Here is a 17,527-nt window from a genome sequence, read left to right as displayed (position 1 = left end):
GCAGCGGTTCCTACCTCTGTGTGCTGCTAGTCCGGTGGCTCCCACCATGCAAGGAGGGGGTGTGTGCCCCCGAATCTGCGTGGGGTACTGGAGGCCAGGATGCAGCTGAGGGTTGAGGCTGGGGCTTACTCTGGACGGGCAGTGGTGGCGCTGGGAGGGGGCTACGGTGAAGTTCGGCCACCCGTCCCAAGCACAGCTCTGCAGCCTGCCCAGCGCAGACCCACCCCCCTACTCCCCGATGCCCTCCTGGATGAGCAGTGGGAACAGCGGCAGGAGCTGCCCCCCATGCCCTCTGGATGAGCTGCAGCTCTGTCCTGTGCCCGCCCCTGCTGGGCAGTGCCTACCCCAGCCCCACTCCCTCCCTTACTGTGGGGGCATTGATCTGCCCTCCACACCCCTTCCCTCCCCCCTCCCCTTTCACTAAAACCTACCAGCTTCATGGAGCTGTATCGGGAATCACCTATTGTATCGGCCCCCAAAATCTCTGTTGGTGCACCCCTATTTTAAAGTATAGATAAGCACTTCTTCCACTTATGGGAACTAATTCCCATAAATCTGTATATATATTTTTTGTCATAGATTTATTATCAGGTTCTGTTTAAAACCCAAAACCTTGAGCCAGTCGTTCTGCTGGCTAGGCATCTTTGTGCATTAATGTACTCTAATGTTAGCACAGCTCAGGCAGTTTTAAAATGGCTGCTGTAGAGCTGACAAAGGGAGAACAATGAGCTTGGTAGGCACCAGACTTTTCAGCCTTCATAGCATCTGTATAGCCCCAGTTCAGAGATCCTGGAAGCAATTAATTTTTAATGTTTTTTGTCTCTCGCCTGATATGTCTGAGACACCAAAAGAATTAAAAAGTAAAGCCCGTTACATTTATTAAACCCACAAAAGTAGAGCTGTTCAAACTTGATTTCTGAGCAGCCTGTCTTTGTACTATGATTTACTTAATTAAAGCAAAAAATTTTAATTAACTTTTTGGCAATTTTCTTGCATTTCACTTAATAAACAAATGAGGAACAGTGTTCAGTGTTGCATTAGACATTTTTCATGCAGTGCATGTTCAAATTTAACCAGCTGGTTTTAAAACTTCATTGAGTATTTCTATTGACTGCTTCTTTGCGTTTATTGTTCATTTAACTGAAATCTGAAACAGTGTGCAACATGATGAACTGTTCTGAAGCCTTCTCCATAGATTCAACTGAGTTGCATTACTTTAGAGGTTTTCCTGTTTTAAGAGAATAGGCATGTAAATACCTACTGTAGTTAACTGAATAATGTGGAATCATTTAAAATCTCATTTAAAGAATTTGGTGTATAGTTAGAGTACTGAACTTAATTGTATTTTGTTCTGAATATTCACTTTTCTGTGAAACAACAGCTGTTAATCTATGTATTTTCAGCCTTCTGTTTTTGATTATGGAAAATGGTAACAATGGTGCTTTGCTTGCATGTTTTCTTTGCTGTATTGATGCTTGTAGATAATGTAAAAGTGGGTTATGACACTGTTCAAAGTAGTCAGTCACATGTTATTTTCAACTCAGCTCTGTAAGAGGGCCCTATTCTGGCTTTTACATTTGAACAGGGAGGTCTAAAGGATTGTTTTGAATGGCTGTGCATCTTCTGCTTGTCTTAACAGGATCCCTTCATCTGCTGTTAATCAGTTCTGCAACATTATAAAAATGTCCTTCAGCATACCTAGGGTATGCTTTAGCAGCTAAAGATAACTAAACAGATTTGTGATGTGTGGCACCTCCATAGCTTTTTAAGCAGCTTCAGAACAAAGAAATTAGGTCCATTTGAAGTTACTGTTTTTGCTCAGGTCTCATTTTTCCTTTGTTGACATTCTCTTGTTTTAAGAGAATGTAAAGAAGCCAAGGTGCCTTGAGATCCTCTTAAGGATGCTGTGGCATGCTACACAATAATAGCACTGTTAGAAGTGTTATGATCTGTTGTCTTAATGCGTTCTTTGTAACAGGAGAATCGATATATTATTTTTTTCATAATCAAAAAATGAGTGAAAGTGAAGACCTGGTATTTTCCCAAGGGTTGCTTTGAATTTAAAAAGTTGAGAATTACTGTCTTAATTGGCTCAGAAGCTTGTGCCTGGAGACCAAGGTCAGAGAGAGAGAGAGAGAGAGAGAGAGAGACAGCCTTGGGTACCACAGTATCTTTGTTCATGACAAGGGATGGTAGATATAAAAGGAGAGAGCTGGCTGAGCCTGCTCAAGAACTATCTAGGACTTGGGCAGGGTGTTGATCATTTAGTAACAAATTGTTTTTTACCCAGAGGTTAAATTTGCTTTATCTTCTTTTGAAGTTAGGATGAGAATATGAATTTGTATGCTTGATTTTTTTTGGCATATTGATTCATAGTCAGATTACACTTTTGATTGCTGCTTTTTTGAGCTACTGGCCCAGATTTGGGATCATAATGTCTGATTAAACTCCCATACAGATTCGAGAGCTCATTGAGTCCTTTGAAGGCCCTCAGCCTGCAGATGTGAGGCTGATGAAGAGAAAGACAGGTGAGAGCCCTAATCTAGATTTCTGTCATCTTCCTCTTCCCCACCCCCAGACCCAAAAGAGCATCCAGAATTACCCCAAATCTGCAAGCACGTGATATAAAAATGTAAGGTTTGCCATGGCGAAGGAATGTGGCCTTTTTGAAAGGTTTCTAGATAGCTGATGAACACTTTGAAAGAAGTCTCTCAACAGGGGGTTTGTTAAACGGTATTGGTAAGTAACACTAGTATGAACTGATTTGACAGTTATATAGTCTGTTGCATGGTTACCTTTTAAACATGGATTCAAGTTGATCGAAATATAGCAAATTAAGGAAGCTTGGTTCCTTGCCATGGCAAAATAACGAGCAGATCCCAGCAGTTGACGTCGCATTTGTAAAGCTGCTTTGTCATGAAGTAATGAAGCAGTTGGAGAGAGATTCACCTGTTTTAAAGGAACTGACTAACACAAGTATCCCGTCTATATCTGAATGCTGTCTCTAGGTGTAAGCCGTGGTTTCGCCTTCGTGGAGTTTTATCACTTTCAAGATGCTACCAGCTGGATGGAAGCCAATCAGGTTGCTTCACTCACCAAGTCTAGATATTCCTGAAAATGGAACAAGTCTGTACAGTTAAAAAGGGATAAATGAAAAGTGGAAGGAGTGGTTTGTTCCAAAACAGTGATTTAAAAGAATGAAAGCTTTGTATATATTAAAACTTGTACTAGCAGAGCCAAGATAGTATTAGAAGGAAAATGATTGGCTGTTCTGGGTGATCTCCTATGAACCAGGAAGAATGAACCCTGATTTAATTACATACTAGTGTTGTAGTTGTGTGGTGCCAGTCTAATTGGCTCTTAAAACTCTTGACCTGAACAGTCCTTTGAAACACCCATATTTATTTCCACCTCACCATTTCTCTGTTCATGGCTGCCATAGAAAACACTGTATTTTTCAAGGAGTCTAGTAATAATACTGGATATCCACAGCATATTGGTACTCAGCAAGAAGTCATTGATGCTTGTTTCTAAACTGACACGCTATCCAAGTGGAATACTTTCCCCCTGTTCTAGCAGGGGAAATTCCTGGCTCTGTTACGAGAGTATTTATTTGATGGGACACGCTAAAATCATCTGGAAACTTAGTTATTTTAAAGTGGAATTGTAAATTTAATTTCTGGACTGAAAATGATTTAATAAGAGCCAGAAAACAAAACAGGTCCTCCTTTAAAAGTTGGTTCCCTGTATACTGAGGCTTTTCTTTTGCACTGTCAAGTGAATTGAAGTATTTGCTTGTACTGCGTTTTGATATATGTTATCAATTCTAACAGCAGACTTTAAGTTACTCACATTGGTTCTAATCAGCATAATGAACTACATTTTTGTGATCAGACGAGGATTAACTATATCTTCTTTAAACCTTACTGTTGCTGTGTTTAGTTTTTTGGGTTTTTTTCAACATTTAAGAAAATGATACTTTAGGTTGGGTGATCAGATATCACAATTCAGTACAGAAATTGGCATGCACAGCCCTGTAGAGTAGGGTTTCATGCCATGGGCCCCTTCCTCAACAGCAATCTGTTCAAGCTGAATTTTTTGCAGCCTAATGTCCACTTTTGGGCAACGGAGGCACTAAAACGTCTGGTGTCAAAAATGTTAGCAAGCATTTTTTTTTAAACAAAACTTTTAATGTATACAAAGCTTGTGTACAACTTGAGACAAATATGATCCAAATTCACTCCACAGTAACCAGAGCCACCCTAGTAGTAGGGATAAAAGTAGTCGAGTCTTCCTAAGTGGCCCTGCTTCTGACTTACAGAGAGATGATGTATTGTAAATGTGCCAGCATCTTTGTTTCAATGTTTGCATATCCAGTGAATGCTGGGCCCTCCAACCCTTCCTCCTGCCCGTAGGAGAAATAAAAATTTCCCCTAGCAATAGAGAACATGAAAACCCTACTCATGGTGCACTGTAGATCTGTCAGATCCTGTTATTGAAAAGAGTGATCCTGACATTTCTTTGGTGCCTCTTCAATAAAGCTAACCCTCCTATATAAAGTAATTCTTCAATTAAAAATAATATCTGGGGTTAGCCAGTGCCATTCTGGTATATAGCCAAAGACGCTCTTAAAGATGCATCTATTTGAAGTGAAGGCCATCTACTGATATAAATAATTTTGGATGGGCAGTTTGCATACATAGGGCTCAGCAACGTTTGAAGCTCCGAACTTTGGCTTCTTAAATGGTTTAAAACTTATACCTCCTCTAGTGACACACTAACTGAGAGGACATGATGAAAACCATATGAACTCTTCCTCCTCCTTGGAGAAGCTTCATTTGCGGTCTAATTACTCAATTTGAAGAGTTCGTGTCTGAATGAAGAACACAAACCTCTTGCACAGGCTTTTTCATGAACCAGTGTGTTAGTCAAGGGATTTATTTTGAGCTGTTTCAGTTGATGGCTCAAGAAATCTAAATGGGGTCCCTTTGAGAGGAATTTATTGTATTTTTTTTTTTTTTAAAGGGACACATTCTGAAGGAAGCACTTGGGGATGGGGGGGGACAATTCTAGATGCTGTTGATTTAAATTTCTAGGGAATTTGGTTTAGGGGAAGAAGTGAAGCAGTCACTTAAGGACATATTTAAACAAGTCGCTCTATGCTATACTAGAAGTGAATAGAAATACTTGGGAGAGAGACTCCTAAATCCATTAATACTGAATACATCAGGATAGAGTTCTGTCTCCTTCGAGACACTTCCTTGTTCGAGTCAGCATTTAGTATTTGGCAGCTTGTTCAACACTCCCTGATTCCGTTTACCTTTACTCCACATCCCATTCTCTTACTGCCCACGTCCTCCTCTCTGCAGGATTGGATGGGCAGGGTGTAGGTGGCGGTGGTTGGTCCTCCACGTCCTCCCCATATGTTGTCCATTTAATTCAGGAGCACTGATTCCTCCGAAGTGTGCTCTGCCATGGGAAAATGGACACATGTGCCTCAACCCAGGAATAATTAAGTCTGCTTTTTTTTTTATTTTTACAGAAAAAGCTAGTGATTCAGGGGAAGCAGATTGCAATGCACTACAGCAACCCCAGGCCTAAATTTGAAGACTGGCTTTGTAACAAGGTAAGAAGTGTGTTTTCTGTAAAAGGGTTCTACTAATCAGTGTTGGGCCTAGATGTGTGTATCAACCTGCTGTGGAAAAAGGTGAATGGGAAAAATTGCAAGTTTTAACAGGCCAGTTTTCATGAGATTGCCCTACATTAAAGAAAGAAACGGGAATAAAATGAGGTGGATATTGGATCCAAATTACATAGTAGATATTCAACCAAGGGAGCAAGGTTGGCAGCACATAATAATAAAGTCTAAAAGGGCTTCTGTGACCTGATCTCCAGTGATTTCTGCATTAATTTCATTAACTTGTGGTTGAATTAAAGTATGTCTTTTAAGAAAACATTAATCTTGATGTAAACTTAAGTGGCAGAATGCATAGTGTCCCTGAGTGAGTTGTTTTACCATTGATTAAAAAATATCCAGTCTGAATTTGCCTACTTTGACTTCTGTGTGCAGCATCTTACAATTGTGCAACTACAGTGGCTTCTGGAGAACATAGGTCAAAAGAATGTCGCTGATGTTTTGAGCTTAAATACACAAAAGCAGCACCTCCTGAAAGGAGGTTACATTAAAATACAGAGCAGTTGCTAGCCTGGGGTTGAGGAGATGGTGTAGTTGGGCTTTGACATCAACTGCATATTTGGGAAAATAACTAAATTCTTTATTCATCCACTACAATAGCTGTTCAGCTGCTTTTGGCCACAATAATCATAACTTAATACTGTGATCAGTAAAAGAGTTGTACATTCCTTGCTTGCTTTTTTCCTTTCCCCCCAGTCCTATTTCAGTTGCAGTGTGTTTTGTGCCACTAAGAACCATTCAGCTCACTCTTAGAGATTGGTTCCATTTAGCTCCCCAGACTCAAAATACCTTATCTAATTTGCTTACAGCAGTATTGAGATGGGTTTATTTCACACAAGTTTCAGTCACTAGCAGGATTACCCACTTCATACTTGTCCCAGTTTTCTCAGTCAGTGTTAATGGATACACATCAGCATCTGGGCAGTACTACTCAGTACCTGCTATCCTTCTTTTACTTGTGTGTGTTGTCATTTGCAGTGGAGCTTGGGCTTCTCAAAACTGAACAAGCCTGAATTTCATGCTGTTATACAGCATGTCCAATTAGTTGGGAGGTAAGCAGTCATAGTACACTGAGACCTGACAAGGAGCAGTGTTTAAAGTAGAGTTTGTGATAAGTGGATGCATCTATTTCAGTAACTAGGATTATAGGTTGCAAGCTGCTAGTGAACTAGCTGACTTCAATTTCAGGAAGAGTCACTTGTTTGAATGAAGATAGCTCATATCTCAGGAGCAGCTACTACTTGGATTAGATTTTTAGTCTCATGTACAGAGGCTTTCACAGTAGTGACATGCTGAAAATGAGATGTCTGCATGTGGCAGCATGTGAAATGGCTGCAACATCTGAAAGCTGCTTTCTTTTCTTTAGTGCTGCCTTTACAACTTCAGGAGAAGACTAAAATGCTTCCGCTGTGGAGCTGATAAATTTGGTAAGTTACATTAAGCTTTTTGAATATTAGGTTATGTATGGTATTTCTTGATTTGATTCGATGTTACAAATGGCAGTTCAGGTCCTAACCTGGTTTGTAACAAGTCTTTGAATTTTAAGTGACCGATCCATTCTGTAACTAAAAGCAATTTCCTCTTTACTATGAAGATTCAGAACAAGAGGTACCTCCTGGAGCAACAGAGGCTGTTCAGTCTGTGGATTACTACTGTGATAGTAAGTTTAAAAAAAACACTTTTGCTTTATTCATTAAATTTCATGAGTGGCAGAATGCCAACACTGATGTAACAGTACTGAAGTACTGACTAGTGTCTCAGCGTGAGCTATGTGCTTGGGTCCCACCTGCAACTCCATTATAATACAGACCCCTTAGCTTGCTTTGTTCAATCATGAATGTGTGATGGCTTGATATGTTGCATCTGTAAAGAAGTTTGGGGGGGGATCTTGAAAACCCATTTACCTTCCCCCAGAGGGTTTTTCCTTTACTGTGCTCTATAGGCTATTCTCACAAGCTAAAAGAGTTCTGAAGAGCCTTCATAAACCTAACTGATTTGAGATTTTCTCTGTGTTCTTCAGCCATTATTCTCCGAAATATAGCTCCTCACACAGTAGTGGAGTCCATCATGACTGCACTATCTCCATATGCTTCTCTGGCAGTTAATAACATTCGCCTTATTAAAGACAAGCAGACCCAGCAAAACAGGGGCTTTGCATTTGTCCAGCTGTCTTCTGCAATGGTGAGTGGTGTAATACACTTGAAACAAAATATGGGATGCTGGTGTGATTTAAAACAAGGAAATAGTCTTTGGGGAATAGCACCTGATATACTGGATATGGATTTATTGGATATGTCACTTAGCCAATCTGTGCTTTATCTTCCTTAAACACGTGATGAGGTACTTGGAGGTCATCAAATGAGAAATGTGTATAAATTGGGGGGTGGGGAGAGGGGCGCTAGATTTGTTCTTATCGTTATAGTGGGTGGGTACTCTCATCTGGAGATATGATCTGGATTTGAACCTGTCACGTGAAATAAACAGCTTAGTCATTTGCATTTGACAGTTGAATGTTTGCTTGGGAGGGTGTTCAATATAAGGTTTAATGTACCCTGGCACCTGTTCAGTGTCTTCATGAGTGACTTGGATGAGGGCATGGCAAGCACCTTGTCCAAGTTTGCAGATGATACCAAATTATGGGGCAAAGTTAATACACCAGAGGGTAGGGAATGGATCCAGGCAGATCTGGACAGGTTGGAAAAATGGGCAGAACGAAATAGGACGCAGTTCAACAAAGACAAGTACGAAGTGCTGCACCTGTGCAAAAAGAACCACCAATACACTTAGAGGCTGGGGGATGACCTCACCGGCAGGCAGCAGAAAGGGATCTTGGAGACATAGGTGACTCCCAAGATGAACATGAGTCTTGAATGTGACCAAGTGATCAACAAGGCTAACCGCACTTTATTATGCATTAGCAGGTGCACGATGATCAGGTCCAGGGAGGTGATGCTTCCTCTCTATGCGGCACTGGTCAGGCTGCAGTTGGAGTACTGTGTCCTTTTTTGGGCACTGCACTTCAAGAGGGATGTGGAGAATCTTGAGAGGGTTCAGAGGAGGGTCACTCATATGGTCAGAGGCCTGTAGTAGGCAAGGCCCTACAAGGAGAGAGAGAGACCTAGATCTCTTCAGCCTGCACAGGAGAAGACTGGGAGGTGATCTTGTGGCTGTCTATAAATTCATCAGGGGAGGGCAGCAGAGAATAGGAGATGTTCTATTTACTAGGGCACCCCCTGGAGTAACTAGGAATAATGGCCACAGATTAATGGAGAACAGATTTAGGTTGGACATTAGGTAGACCTTCTTCTTCACAGTAAGGGTTGCCAGAATCTGGAATGGGCTTCCAAGGAAGGTGGTGCTCTCCCCTACCTTTGGGGGTCTTCAGAAAGAGAGTGGACAAGCAGCTGCCTGGGCTCATCTGACCCTGGCGGTCTTTCCTGCCCAGGGCAGGGGGTTGGACTCGATGGCCTACTGAGGTCCCTTTCGACTCTAATATCTATGAACCTATGAGTTTATCAGAGCTACTTTATCAACTGGTTCTGGTGAGTGAAACTTTTCCAAGAGCTTTTATAGTAGAATGATGGGGTTTAAGGAAGTTTTATAGCCTCAGCTACTTGCAATACTGCATCTGAAATTGCATCTTAGTTGTGCTTTTTTGAAAGATTAAAGGTTTCGGTACATCATTGGAATGAACTCTTGAGTCTTTACTTCAACAGGTAACTTGCCCTTGAGTTGGAGGCTTGGGCTATACTGACAGAGATTCTTTCTCTTTGTAGGATGCATCTCAACTGTTGCAGATTTTACAAAGTCTTCAGCCACCGTTGAAAATAGATGGCAAAACAATTGGTGTTGATTTTGCAAAGAGTGCCAGAAAGTGAGTTGCAAGGAGCTGCTTTTCTTCATCTCTTAATAATAATAATAATAATAGTTTAAAAAAAAAAAAAAAAAAAAAAAAAAAAAAAAAAAAAAAGGCCAAAATGTCCTGGGTAGCATTGCAAACACTTAGAGGATAAGAGTAGAATCCAGGAGTTAAATTTCATTTTGTCAGTAGCGCAAGACAAACATCAGTAATGTGAAGCACTTAAAATATAAAAGCAAATGCAGTTCTGGCCTACATTAGCAGTATTGTATTTATAGTATGAGAGGGCATAGTAGCAGATGCTAGTTAAGTCACAGCTGAAGTATTATATATAGTTCTGGGCTCCACATTTCAAAGCGGGTGTGAAGAGTTTGGGCAGGATCAAGAGGTGTGAGACCAACGTGATGCTAAAGTAGTTGAAATGTAAGCGGTATGAGGAAAGGTTGAGAGAACAGGTTGTTTAGTTTGGGGAAAGAAGAAGGATGTGGGGGCATGATAGCAGTTTTCAACTAGTTCAAAGGTTACTTAAAGGAGGAAGAGAATTTTCTTCCTTCTTTACCTTCTTCCTTGCTGCAAAAGGCAGGACATGAAGCAATGGATTTAAACTGCAGCAAAACAGATCTAGATTAAATCTAAAAAAAAATATCCTTTCTGTTAAAATAATAGAACAGTGGAACCCTTCCTTTAAAAAACAAACAAACAAAAACCACAGATACAAAATAAAAGGTTAACAAGTATACCGCTATAAGCCTCAAAAATACCCTCCTCCTTTCCCCCCGGATTTGCCAAACTACCCTTCAGCTTATTTGCTTTCTACAGATATCTTGAGTTTTACTAAAATCTGTGTATAAGGAGAGTCTGAGTCTTCCTTGCATCAGTAGCATGAAATGATAATTACACATAATCATGATTTGATCTTCCTGGTTTCAGAGATTTGCTTCTCCCAGATGGTAACCGGGTGAGCGCCTTCTCTGTGGCAAGCACAGCCATTGCTGCAGCTCAGTGGTCATCCACCCAGGTATGATTTGGGGCCTTTGGTGCATGGTCACATTATTCTTGCTGAAATGAAACCAGAATGCATTTAGCATCACTGTTTATTGCTCAGAATTGCTCAATTGGTTAAATTTATATACAAAGTGCTAGGAAGGGAAATAATCGGTATAGTTGCTCAATTCAGTAACGCACTTGTCTCTGATAAAACTTATCTGCTTGAATTCACAGCCTCAGACTGGAGAAGGAGGCACCATTGACTATAGCTACCTCCAACCAGGACAGGATGGCTACACCCAGTATGCTCAGGTTAGTAGTGTTGGTTAATTCTCTTGGTAGTGTGTACTTATAGGGCCTTGTCAGACATTTCTTCCAGGTTATGTGCAGTTTTATCACAACAAGTCTTAACATGCCAAAGGGTAAAATAATTTGTTCTGAGATAAAAATGGTAAATTTGCCACAAAGTTGTTACTGGTTGAAACGTTACATTTTTTGGCATGCGGAACAATTTTAGCACCTGTCCAGTGTACTTCCCCTTGGCCCCCTTCCCCCACAAGCATTCTGCAGAGGCAGTAGTAAAACATGGCTCTCATCCTGGAGCATAAGAGCATGTACACTAACTCCAGTTTCTTCTGGAATGGAGTCTGTGGGGTACACGACCAGCGTGAATCCATTCCAGGCTCGGAGTGTGTTTGGGAAGAAAATAGAATGACCATACTGTGGCCAATCATTGCTATTCTTCCTGCAGTAGAGCCGGGGGATACTGCAAAATGCACTTGGCTTTTCCAGCTGGCGAGTGCAGGCAGCTCAAGTTTGTACAACGCTTTTTCCATCCAGGGAATCAAGTCCCTAAATGTCTGGCACAGTACTGTATGCAGTCATTCCATTCCGTGACAGAATTCAGCAGTTCCCATTGTGCATTGAAAATAATATCTGCCAGTGCCTGTAGTCAGTATTAAACTTGGCTTAACCGGATGTTCATTCTGCATTTTATTTCATAGTACTCGCAGGATTATCAGCAGTACTACCAGAACCAAGCAGGCGTATTGGACACAGATGGAGCTACCATATCAGGTAATAATCCTTTGTTTAACCTTTTTTCATTTTGTTTGGGATGAGATTTTATTTTTATGGAACAATATTAAGAGCAGAGCTAATCCCTTTGTATGACAGACTCCTAACATCAGTAATTACGAAACTCAGTTGATTCTGCCAGTTGATACAAAGGAGTGATTAAGTTGGTCAAACCAAGGCTCACTAAAGGTCTTCTCAAGATGGAGTCTCTTCTGCTAGTTAAAGGGAGAAGGGGGGGGGTGGGGTGCAATAGGGACTTGCATAATTTAAATCTGCATTTAGATCATAGTCCCTACCTGAGTGATTCCCACCAAAACTTTGCTGCCAGCTGTTCTGTGCGAGGAATTGCTTGTTATGTGTGCTTTAGCTGGCTGTCTAAAAAGTATTTGTACAAAAAGCATTTGTATGCATGCCTAGAGGGATCTTGTGTGTATTCTGAGTCTGTTCATAACTTCTGTCTACTCAGAATGTGTTGAGTTTACAGTTCCCTTTTCCAAAGAGCCTGCTTGTATAGCCTTCTGTAAGGACAAGTCTTCTCTCTTTGAATTCAATTGTCAAAGCTACTGTATATATTGTACTTTGTGTTGCTATCACCCCCACTCTCCTCTCCATTGCCACCACTTTGAATTGGAAATAGGAGCTGATGTCCTCTTCAATAAGTGAAATTACAGTAGCTCTGGAAAAGGGGGCTAGTCCAGATATAAGCTGATGAACTTTTAACCTTGTAGGTGCTCCAGTTACCACCACTACAGCTGCTGTGGTATCCCAGAGTCCTCAGCTGTACAGTCAACAAAACAATTCATCTGACTCTCAGGTAAATGAGCTAATTACTCCTTCAGACTAATGTGACAGTCTCATTTGGATTATTTTCTGGCTGTGATCTTTTAAAATTAGCGTAGCAAAGTTGGTAAGTCCTTACTTCCTGAACTGAAGCCTCTCCATAGACCGAAGTTAGTATGTTGTAGAGATTTTAGTTATAAAAGAACAGCTACCTGCCTTTCTTCCTTTGCTGGCTGGGATTCCTTTATCTTGGAAAAATAAATATGGGTCAAGAACAGCTAGCTACTCTATCCATGCTACATGCTGTGGATGGCTTGGTTTGCTGATGTTGGTTGCCACAGACCCCAAATCACATCCTTAATGATTCCAATTCTTTACAGACACCAGCAGCTCAGCCAAGCACTAGCACACAGGCACAATCGACTTCCCCAACTGGTGTGGTTCCTGGCACCAAATATGGTAAGCGAAAACTGAATCATCTTGTGGACAGCTGCATATATGTTGTTTGGTAGCAATAGATCAGTGTGCTCCTTTGGTTTATTGTCTCATGGCCATGCATTGCCACAAAACCATTGATGACATGGGAATGCTTTTACAGACATCTGTTGTTATAGTTCCTATGGTCTGAAACTGAAAGGTGCCTGTCTGATTTAAATAGAATAGTCTTGTCCCATCTCTTCCTCTTCTCTTTTCACAGCTGTCCCTGACACCTCTACGTACCAATATGATGAGTCTTCAGGTTATTATTATGATCCTATAACAGGACTCTATTATGATCCTAACTCTCAGGTAAATGCAAGCTTTTTCCCATCTGTCTTAAAGATATAGGTCTGCAGGTTTTCAGCCTCTGAGTGAAACTGTTTTTCAGGATGAACGATTACAAGCAGTTTATACCCTGAACAATATCTTAGGGCTGATCTGTTTTCTGTGGTGGGTGCATTGTTTTTTTCCCTTTGATAGCCTATATTAGGCCTCCTAATGAATCCTGTTCCTGAGACCTTTAGTTGCCCAGTATCTAAATTTGTTTATTTCTGGTCTAGAAGGGAAAATTGACTTAGACTTCTGCCTATTTCCATGGTGCTGTTTAGAGTGCATGTGCTTGGGAGCAAAAGATCTAAGAGGCCGACACCTATTTGTCCCCTTCGTAGAGGGCTGAAGTGTTCTGGGAAGAGTTGAACATTCTCTTGTTTGTCCTGTATATGTTTAGCCTATATTTGGTTTATAATCATCTGGTTTTGATTTCTCTCTCAGTATTACTACAATGCCCTAACCCAACAATATCTTTACTGGGATGGTGAGAAAGAGACATATGTGCCTGCTGCTGACAGTGTAACTTACCAGCAAACACTTAATGCAACTACCACCAAAGAAGTGAAGGAGAAGAAAGAGAAACCTAAGAGCAAAACAGCTCAGCAGGTGAGATGAAATCCAGTCTTGGTTGGATTGGAAATGCTCCTATGTAACAGTGTCATTTGCCCAGCTGGAAATGAACCATGCAGGGCTACCAGTGGGGTCTTTTGAGAGCTGGGGAAAGTTCTGGTGGATCCCTTGGTTGGATATGTGGCCCTGTGGGGCAAGGAATCAAGTAATCACTTAGGTAATTTTAGGTTAAGACCAGCTGTTGATATTGTCACCAGGTACAACAGCCAAATTACAGCCTGCTGGGACTCTGTATAAGGAATGGCTCTGATTGCATCCACTATTTTATGGAAATATTTTAATAAAATATACAGGGTGCTGTAGCATACATTGCTCTAGTGAGTGCAGGTATTGGAGTGAATGACAAGTCCCAGGAGGGTTTTTACTGTGACTCTGTAGTGGCTTGTCTGACCCTCAGTTGCCTGTCTTCCAGATTGCTAAAGACATGGAGCGTTGGGCAAAGAGTTTGAATAAACAAAAAGAAAATTTTAAGAATAGCTTTCAGCCGCTCAGCTCCAGGGAGGAGGAGAGGAAGGAATCTGCAGCTGCAGATGCTGGCTTTGCCCTCTTTGAAAAAAAGGTAAAGCTTTTCGTGTAGTAAAATGGTTACAGAGAGGGACAGATTGTGCAGTGCTCAGAGCCTCAAAGGTTTCTTACTTTTCCTAGGGTACCTTGTCTGAAAGACAGCAGATCATGGCGGAGGTGGTGAAGAATGGAGAAGAGGAGAACCCGCTTAAAGTAAGTGTGTAACTATTCAGCAGTATGAAAATGCATTGTAGCCTTTGAGACCAATATGTGGTGGTTGAGCTGCAGGGCATATTGTGGTGTGACTTGAGAGCAGGTACTCCAGTATCTGAGTAGGATTAATAATAGACCTATTCTGAGTGGTGGGGCCACTTCTTCCAACAGAATCAGGCCATTCTTAGTAATAGATTACGTAGACTATTCTTGTGGAGGGGGCCCAGTGGAAGAGTCCCAATCTGATGCAGGGCTCAAGTAACGGTCTTGGGTTCTCCAAACACATTAATCATGTTTAGAAGGAACATCCATTCTCTTATAAGGTGCGGTGTCCTTAATGTTGAGCTCTGAAACTTTTCATAACTGTCCATTGTGGGTTGAATGCGACATTGCTGCACCCCATATAATGAAACGTGTTTCCTCCCCGACTCATTTAGGCTGCTGACAGATGTTTAAATCATAGAAAGCCTGGCGCAGTGGGATCAGGGGGCATCAGATCCCAATTGCACCTTACATGCTGGTGCTAAGGGAGCTTGGGATCATATTCCTGGGCTTTCCCTGCACCAGCAAGGAGAAAGCCAGGCATCTGACAATCAGCTGATTGTCAGTTGGTGGGGTCTGCACTGGGGCTGGTTGGAGACCCTGGTGCAGTCCTAATCCTGCCACACCTTCCATGTAAGGCACAATGGAAACTAGCCACAAAAATAATTCCTGAAAATATGTAATGTTTATGTAGCTGGTTTCCTCTTTTTGTTGCGGTATTCCCTGAACATGTGGCTGGGTCACTGGTTAAGACATTATTAATGCACTACTCCTTTCTTTAAAATGTAATGTCTGCAACAGGCCTCAGTCTCTCATTTCACCAATCTGCTACTGTGACATCTTCTCTGTTACCTTCCAATAGGTTGTTCTTGTGGCTAATTAGTGGTTTGCTTTTTCTTCCAGCGTGGTTTAGTGGCTGCCTACAGTGGAGATAGTGATAACGAGGAGGACTTGTTGGAAAGAATGGAAAATGAGGAAGAGAAACTGACAGACTGGAAGAAGATGGCTTGTCTGCTGTGTAGGAGGCAGTTTCCTAACAAAGATGCTCTGATCCGGCATCAGCAGCTTTCAGACCTACACAAGGTAACTACACTTGTGAGCAATTGCCATCTCTCTGGAGATGTTCTTGTTGTAAATGTTGAATGGGGTAAAGATCAGAGTCCATAGTATCATTTGTGTGTTGGAGCTGGGGTGTTTCTCTTCAGAACCAGTCTTCTGTTGGAGATTTGTTTCCAGGTATACTAATAGAGTCTCAGTGAGAAGGTGGATAACCTCCTCAGATGGTCTAATGCAAGTCTTTTTTTTTTTTTTAACACAGCAAAATATGGATATCTATAGGAGATCAAAACTGTCAGAGCAGGAACTCGAAGCCTTGGAGTTGCGTGAGAGAGAGGTTAGTGTTCATGTAGTGAAATGTACAACTAATGCAGAGAGAAATCCTGCACAAAGGGTGGCTGGGATCTTTTGTTTCTGGCACTGTCACTGTCGGGATAACCAGAATCTAGCATAATGCAAGCACTTTATCTTTGGAGCAAGGTTGGAGTTTTCACAAGGACTGGGAAGGAAATAATAAAGTCCTCTCACTTTCCACTTACTGTGGAAGGGCCCTCCTCCATTATTTGCTCCATAGCAGTGTTTTATGCTGTATAAGTGTCTTAATATCTATGAACTCTTGAGCTGTGGCAGTGATCCTTAGCTGACTGAAAGTGAGCAGAAAAAACAAAAACTCAGCAGTAGCTGGCATGCAGGAGGATATTGCCAAACCTGTATTACCTCATTGGCTTTTTCATTTATAGGTGTACGCACCATGTAGCCTGAGCATCTTGCAGTGGAGCTGAAAAAAATACTTCCCAGTCAAAACAGCCCTATTTCAAAAACAATTTTTGGTCATAGCATAGAACTGGTTCAGGGTTCTTGGGCAGAGAGACTGAGAGCCTGTTTGTTAGTAATGATTCTGGGCTTTTAGTTTCTCTGCTTAAAGCCTTTCTGCACTATTTGCTTCACATTGGTTTCTGCAGTCAGCTGTGAACCTGGCCTTGAATCTTCCACCTCATTTTTTAGCTGGTAAAACTGCTAAGCTGAGTAAGCTATTTGGATGAATGTTTATGTGAGAGGTCCTTAACAGAGTTCGTGTTTCAGTGAATATTATCAAGTACTAGGTAGAGCTGGCAATACCAAGTTTATTGGAAAGTTTGGATCCTCCAAACATTGCTGATCACATAAACAGCTCCTGCTTAACAGTAATGCTCTGAGCATCTTGGCCTTTCTCAAATGTACAGAGGATTCTGGCTTTATGTGCCCAGGGGCAGGCAGCATTAAATTGCTATAAAGTGATGCTTTTAATCCTATGGAATATGTCATTGCAGATGAAATACAGAGACAGAGCTGCAGAACGGCGAGAGAAATATGGCATCCCAGAGCCCCCAGAGCCAAAGCGCAAGAAAGTGTATGATGCTGGCACAGTGTATGTATTTGAAAGCCATTACAGTACTTGCTAGAATACATGACAGCCCTCTACTTGATCTAACAGTATTTTCTTCTTTAGGAATTATGAGCAGCCTACCAAAGATGGCCTTGATAATAGTAATATTGGCAACAAAATGCTCCAGGCCATGGGCTGGAGGGAAGGTTCAGGATTGGGAAGGAAATGTCAGGGTATCACAGCTCCCATTGAGGTAAGCATGGGGTGTAAGATGTCCAGTTTTCTGCAGAGTAGAGGAATGTGGCATTGGCTGAATGAAAGCAGATCTATCTATCTTGGCTTTGCTGAGGATGTTCTGGTTTTGTTTTGGCTGTTGGAAAAGAATATGCAGCCTACAAGGAAGATCGCACTACTGTCTGTAAGCCAGTGGTGCTCAACCTCAAGCCCATGGGCTGAATCCATTCCATGAAACTGTGTTATCACACAGCTGAGCCTAAAGCTATAAGAG

General features: G+C 41.6%; 1 protein-coding gene across 2 annotated transcripts in view; it reads left to right on the top strand.

The window, feature by feature from the left end:
• The window catches only part of RBM5 (RNA binding motif protein 5), a 22,731-nt gene that overhangs the window by 3,790 nt on the left and 1,414 nt on the right, over positions 1-17,527 (top strand). Inside the window, exons 5-24 of one of the 2 annotated variants that reach the window (XM_025205775.1) lie at positions 2,459-2,528; positions 3,009-3,082; positions 5,543-5,626; positions 7,062-7,122; positions 7,290-7,355; positions 7,716-7,876; positions 9,472-9,569; positions 10,485-10,572; positions 10,776-10,853; positions 11,546-11,618; positions 12,347-12,432; positions 12,779-12,857; positions 13,096-13,187; positions 13,650-13,814; positions 14,251-14,397; positions 14,484-14,555; positions 15,501-15,680; positions 15,916-15,990; positions 16,964-17,061; positions 17,143-17,272. In XM_025205775.1, the coding sequence (XP_025061560.1) occupies positions 2,459-2,528; positions 3,009-3,082; positions 5,543-5,626; positions 7,062-7,122; positions 7,290-7,355; positions 7,716-7,876; positions 9,472-9,569; positions 10,485-10,572; positions 10,776-10,853; positions 11,546-11,618; positions 12,347-12,432; positions 12,779-12,857; positions 13,096-13,187; positions 13,650-13,814; positions 14,251-14,397; positions 14,484-14,555; positions 15,501-15,680; positions 15,916-15,990; positions 16,964-17,061; positions 17,143-17,272 (1,977 nt within the window). The remainder of the gene's footprint in view (positions 1-2,458; positions 2,529-3,008; positions 3,083-5,542; positions 5,627-7,061; positions 7,123-7,289; positions 7,356-7,715; positions 7,877-9,471; positions 9,570-10,484; positions 10,573-10,775; positions 10,854-11,545; positions 11,619-12,346; positions 12,433-12,778; positions 12,858-13,095; positions 13,188-13,649; positions 13,815-14,250; positions 14,398-14,483; positions 14,556-15,500; positions 15,681-15,915; positions 15,991-16,963; positions 17,062-17,142; positions 17,273-17,527) is intronic. The other variant, XM_025205776.1, reaches the window with a different exon arrangement.

Source organism: Alligator sinensis, unplaced genomic scaffold (assembly GCF_000455745.1).
Source record: "Alligator sinensis unplaced genomic scaffold, ASM45574v1 scaffold467_2, whole genome shotgun sequence".
Taxonomy (NCBI): Eukaryota; Metazoa; Chordata; order Crocodylia; family Alligatoridae; genus Alligator; species Alligator sinensis.
Note: the sequence above shows the minus strand (reverse complement) of the source record. Positions and strands in the feature narration are given on the sequence as shown.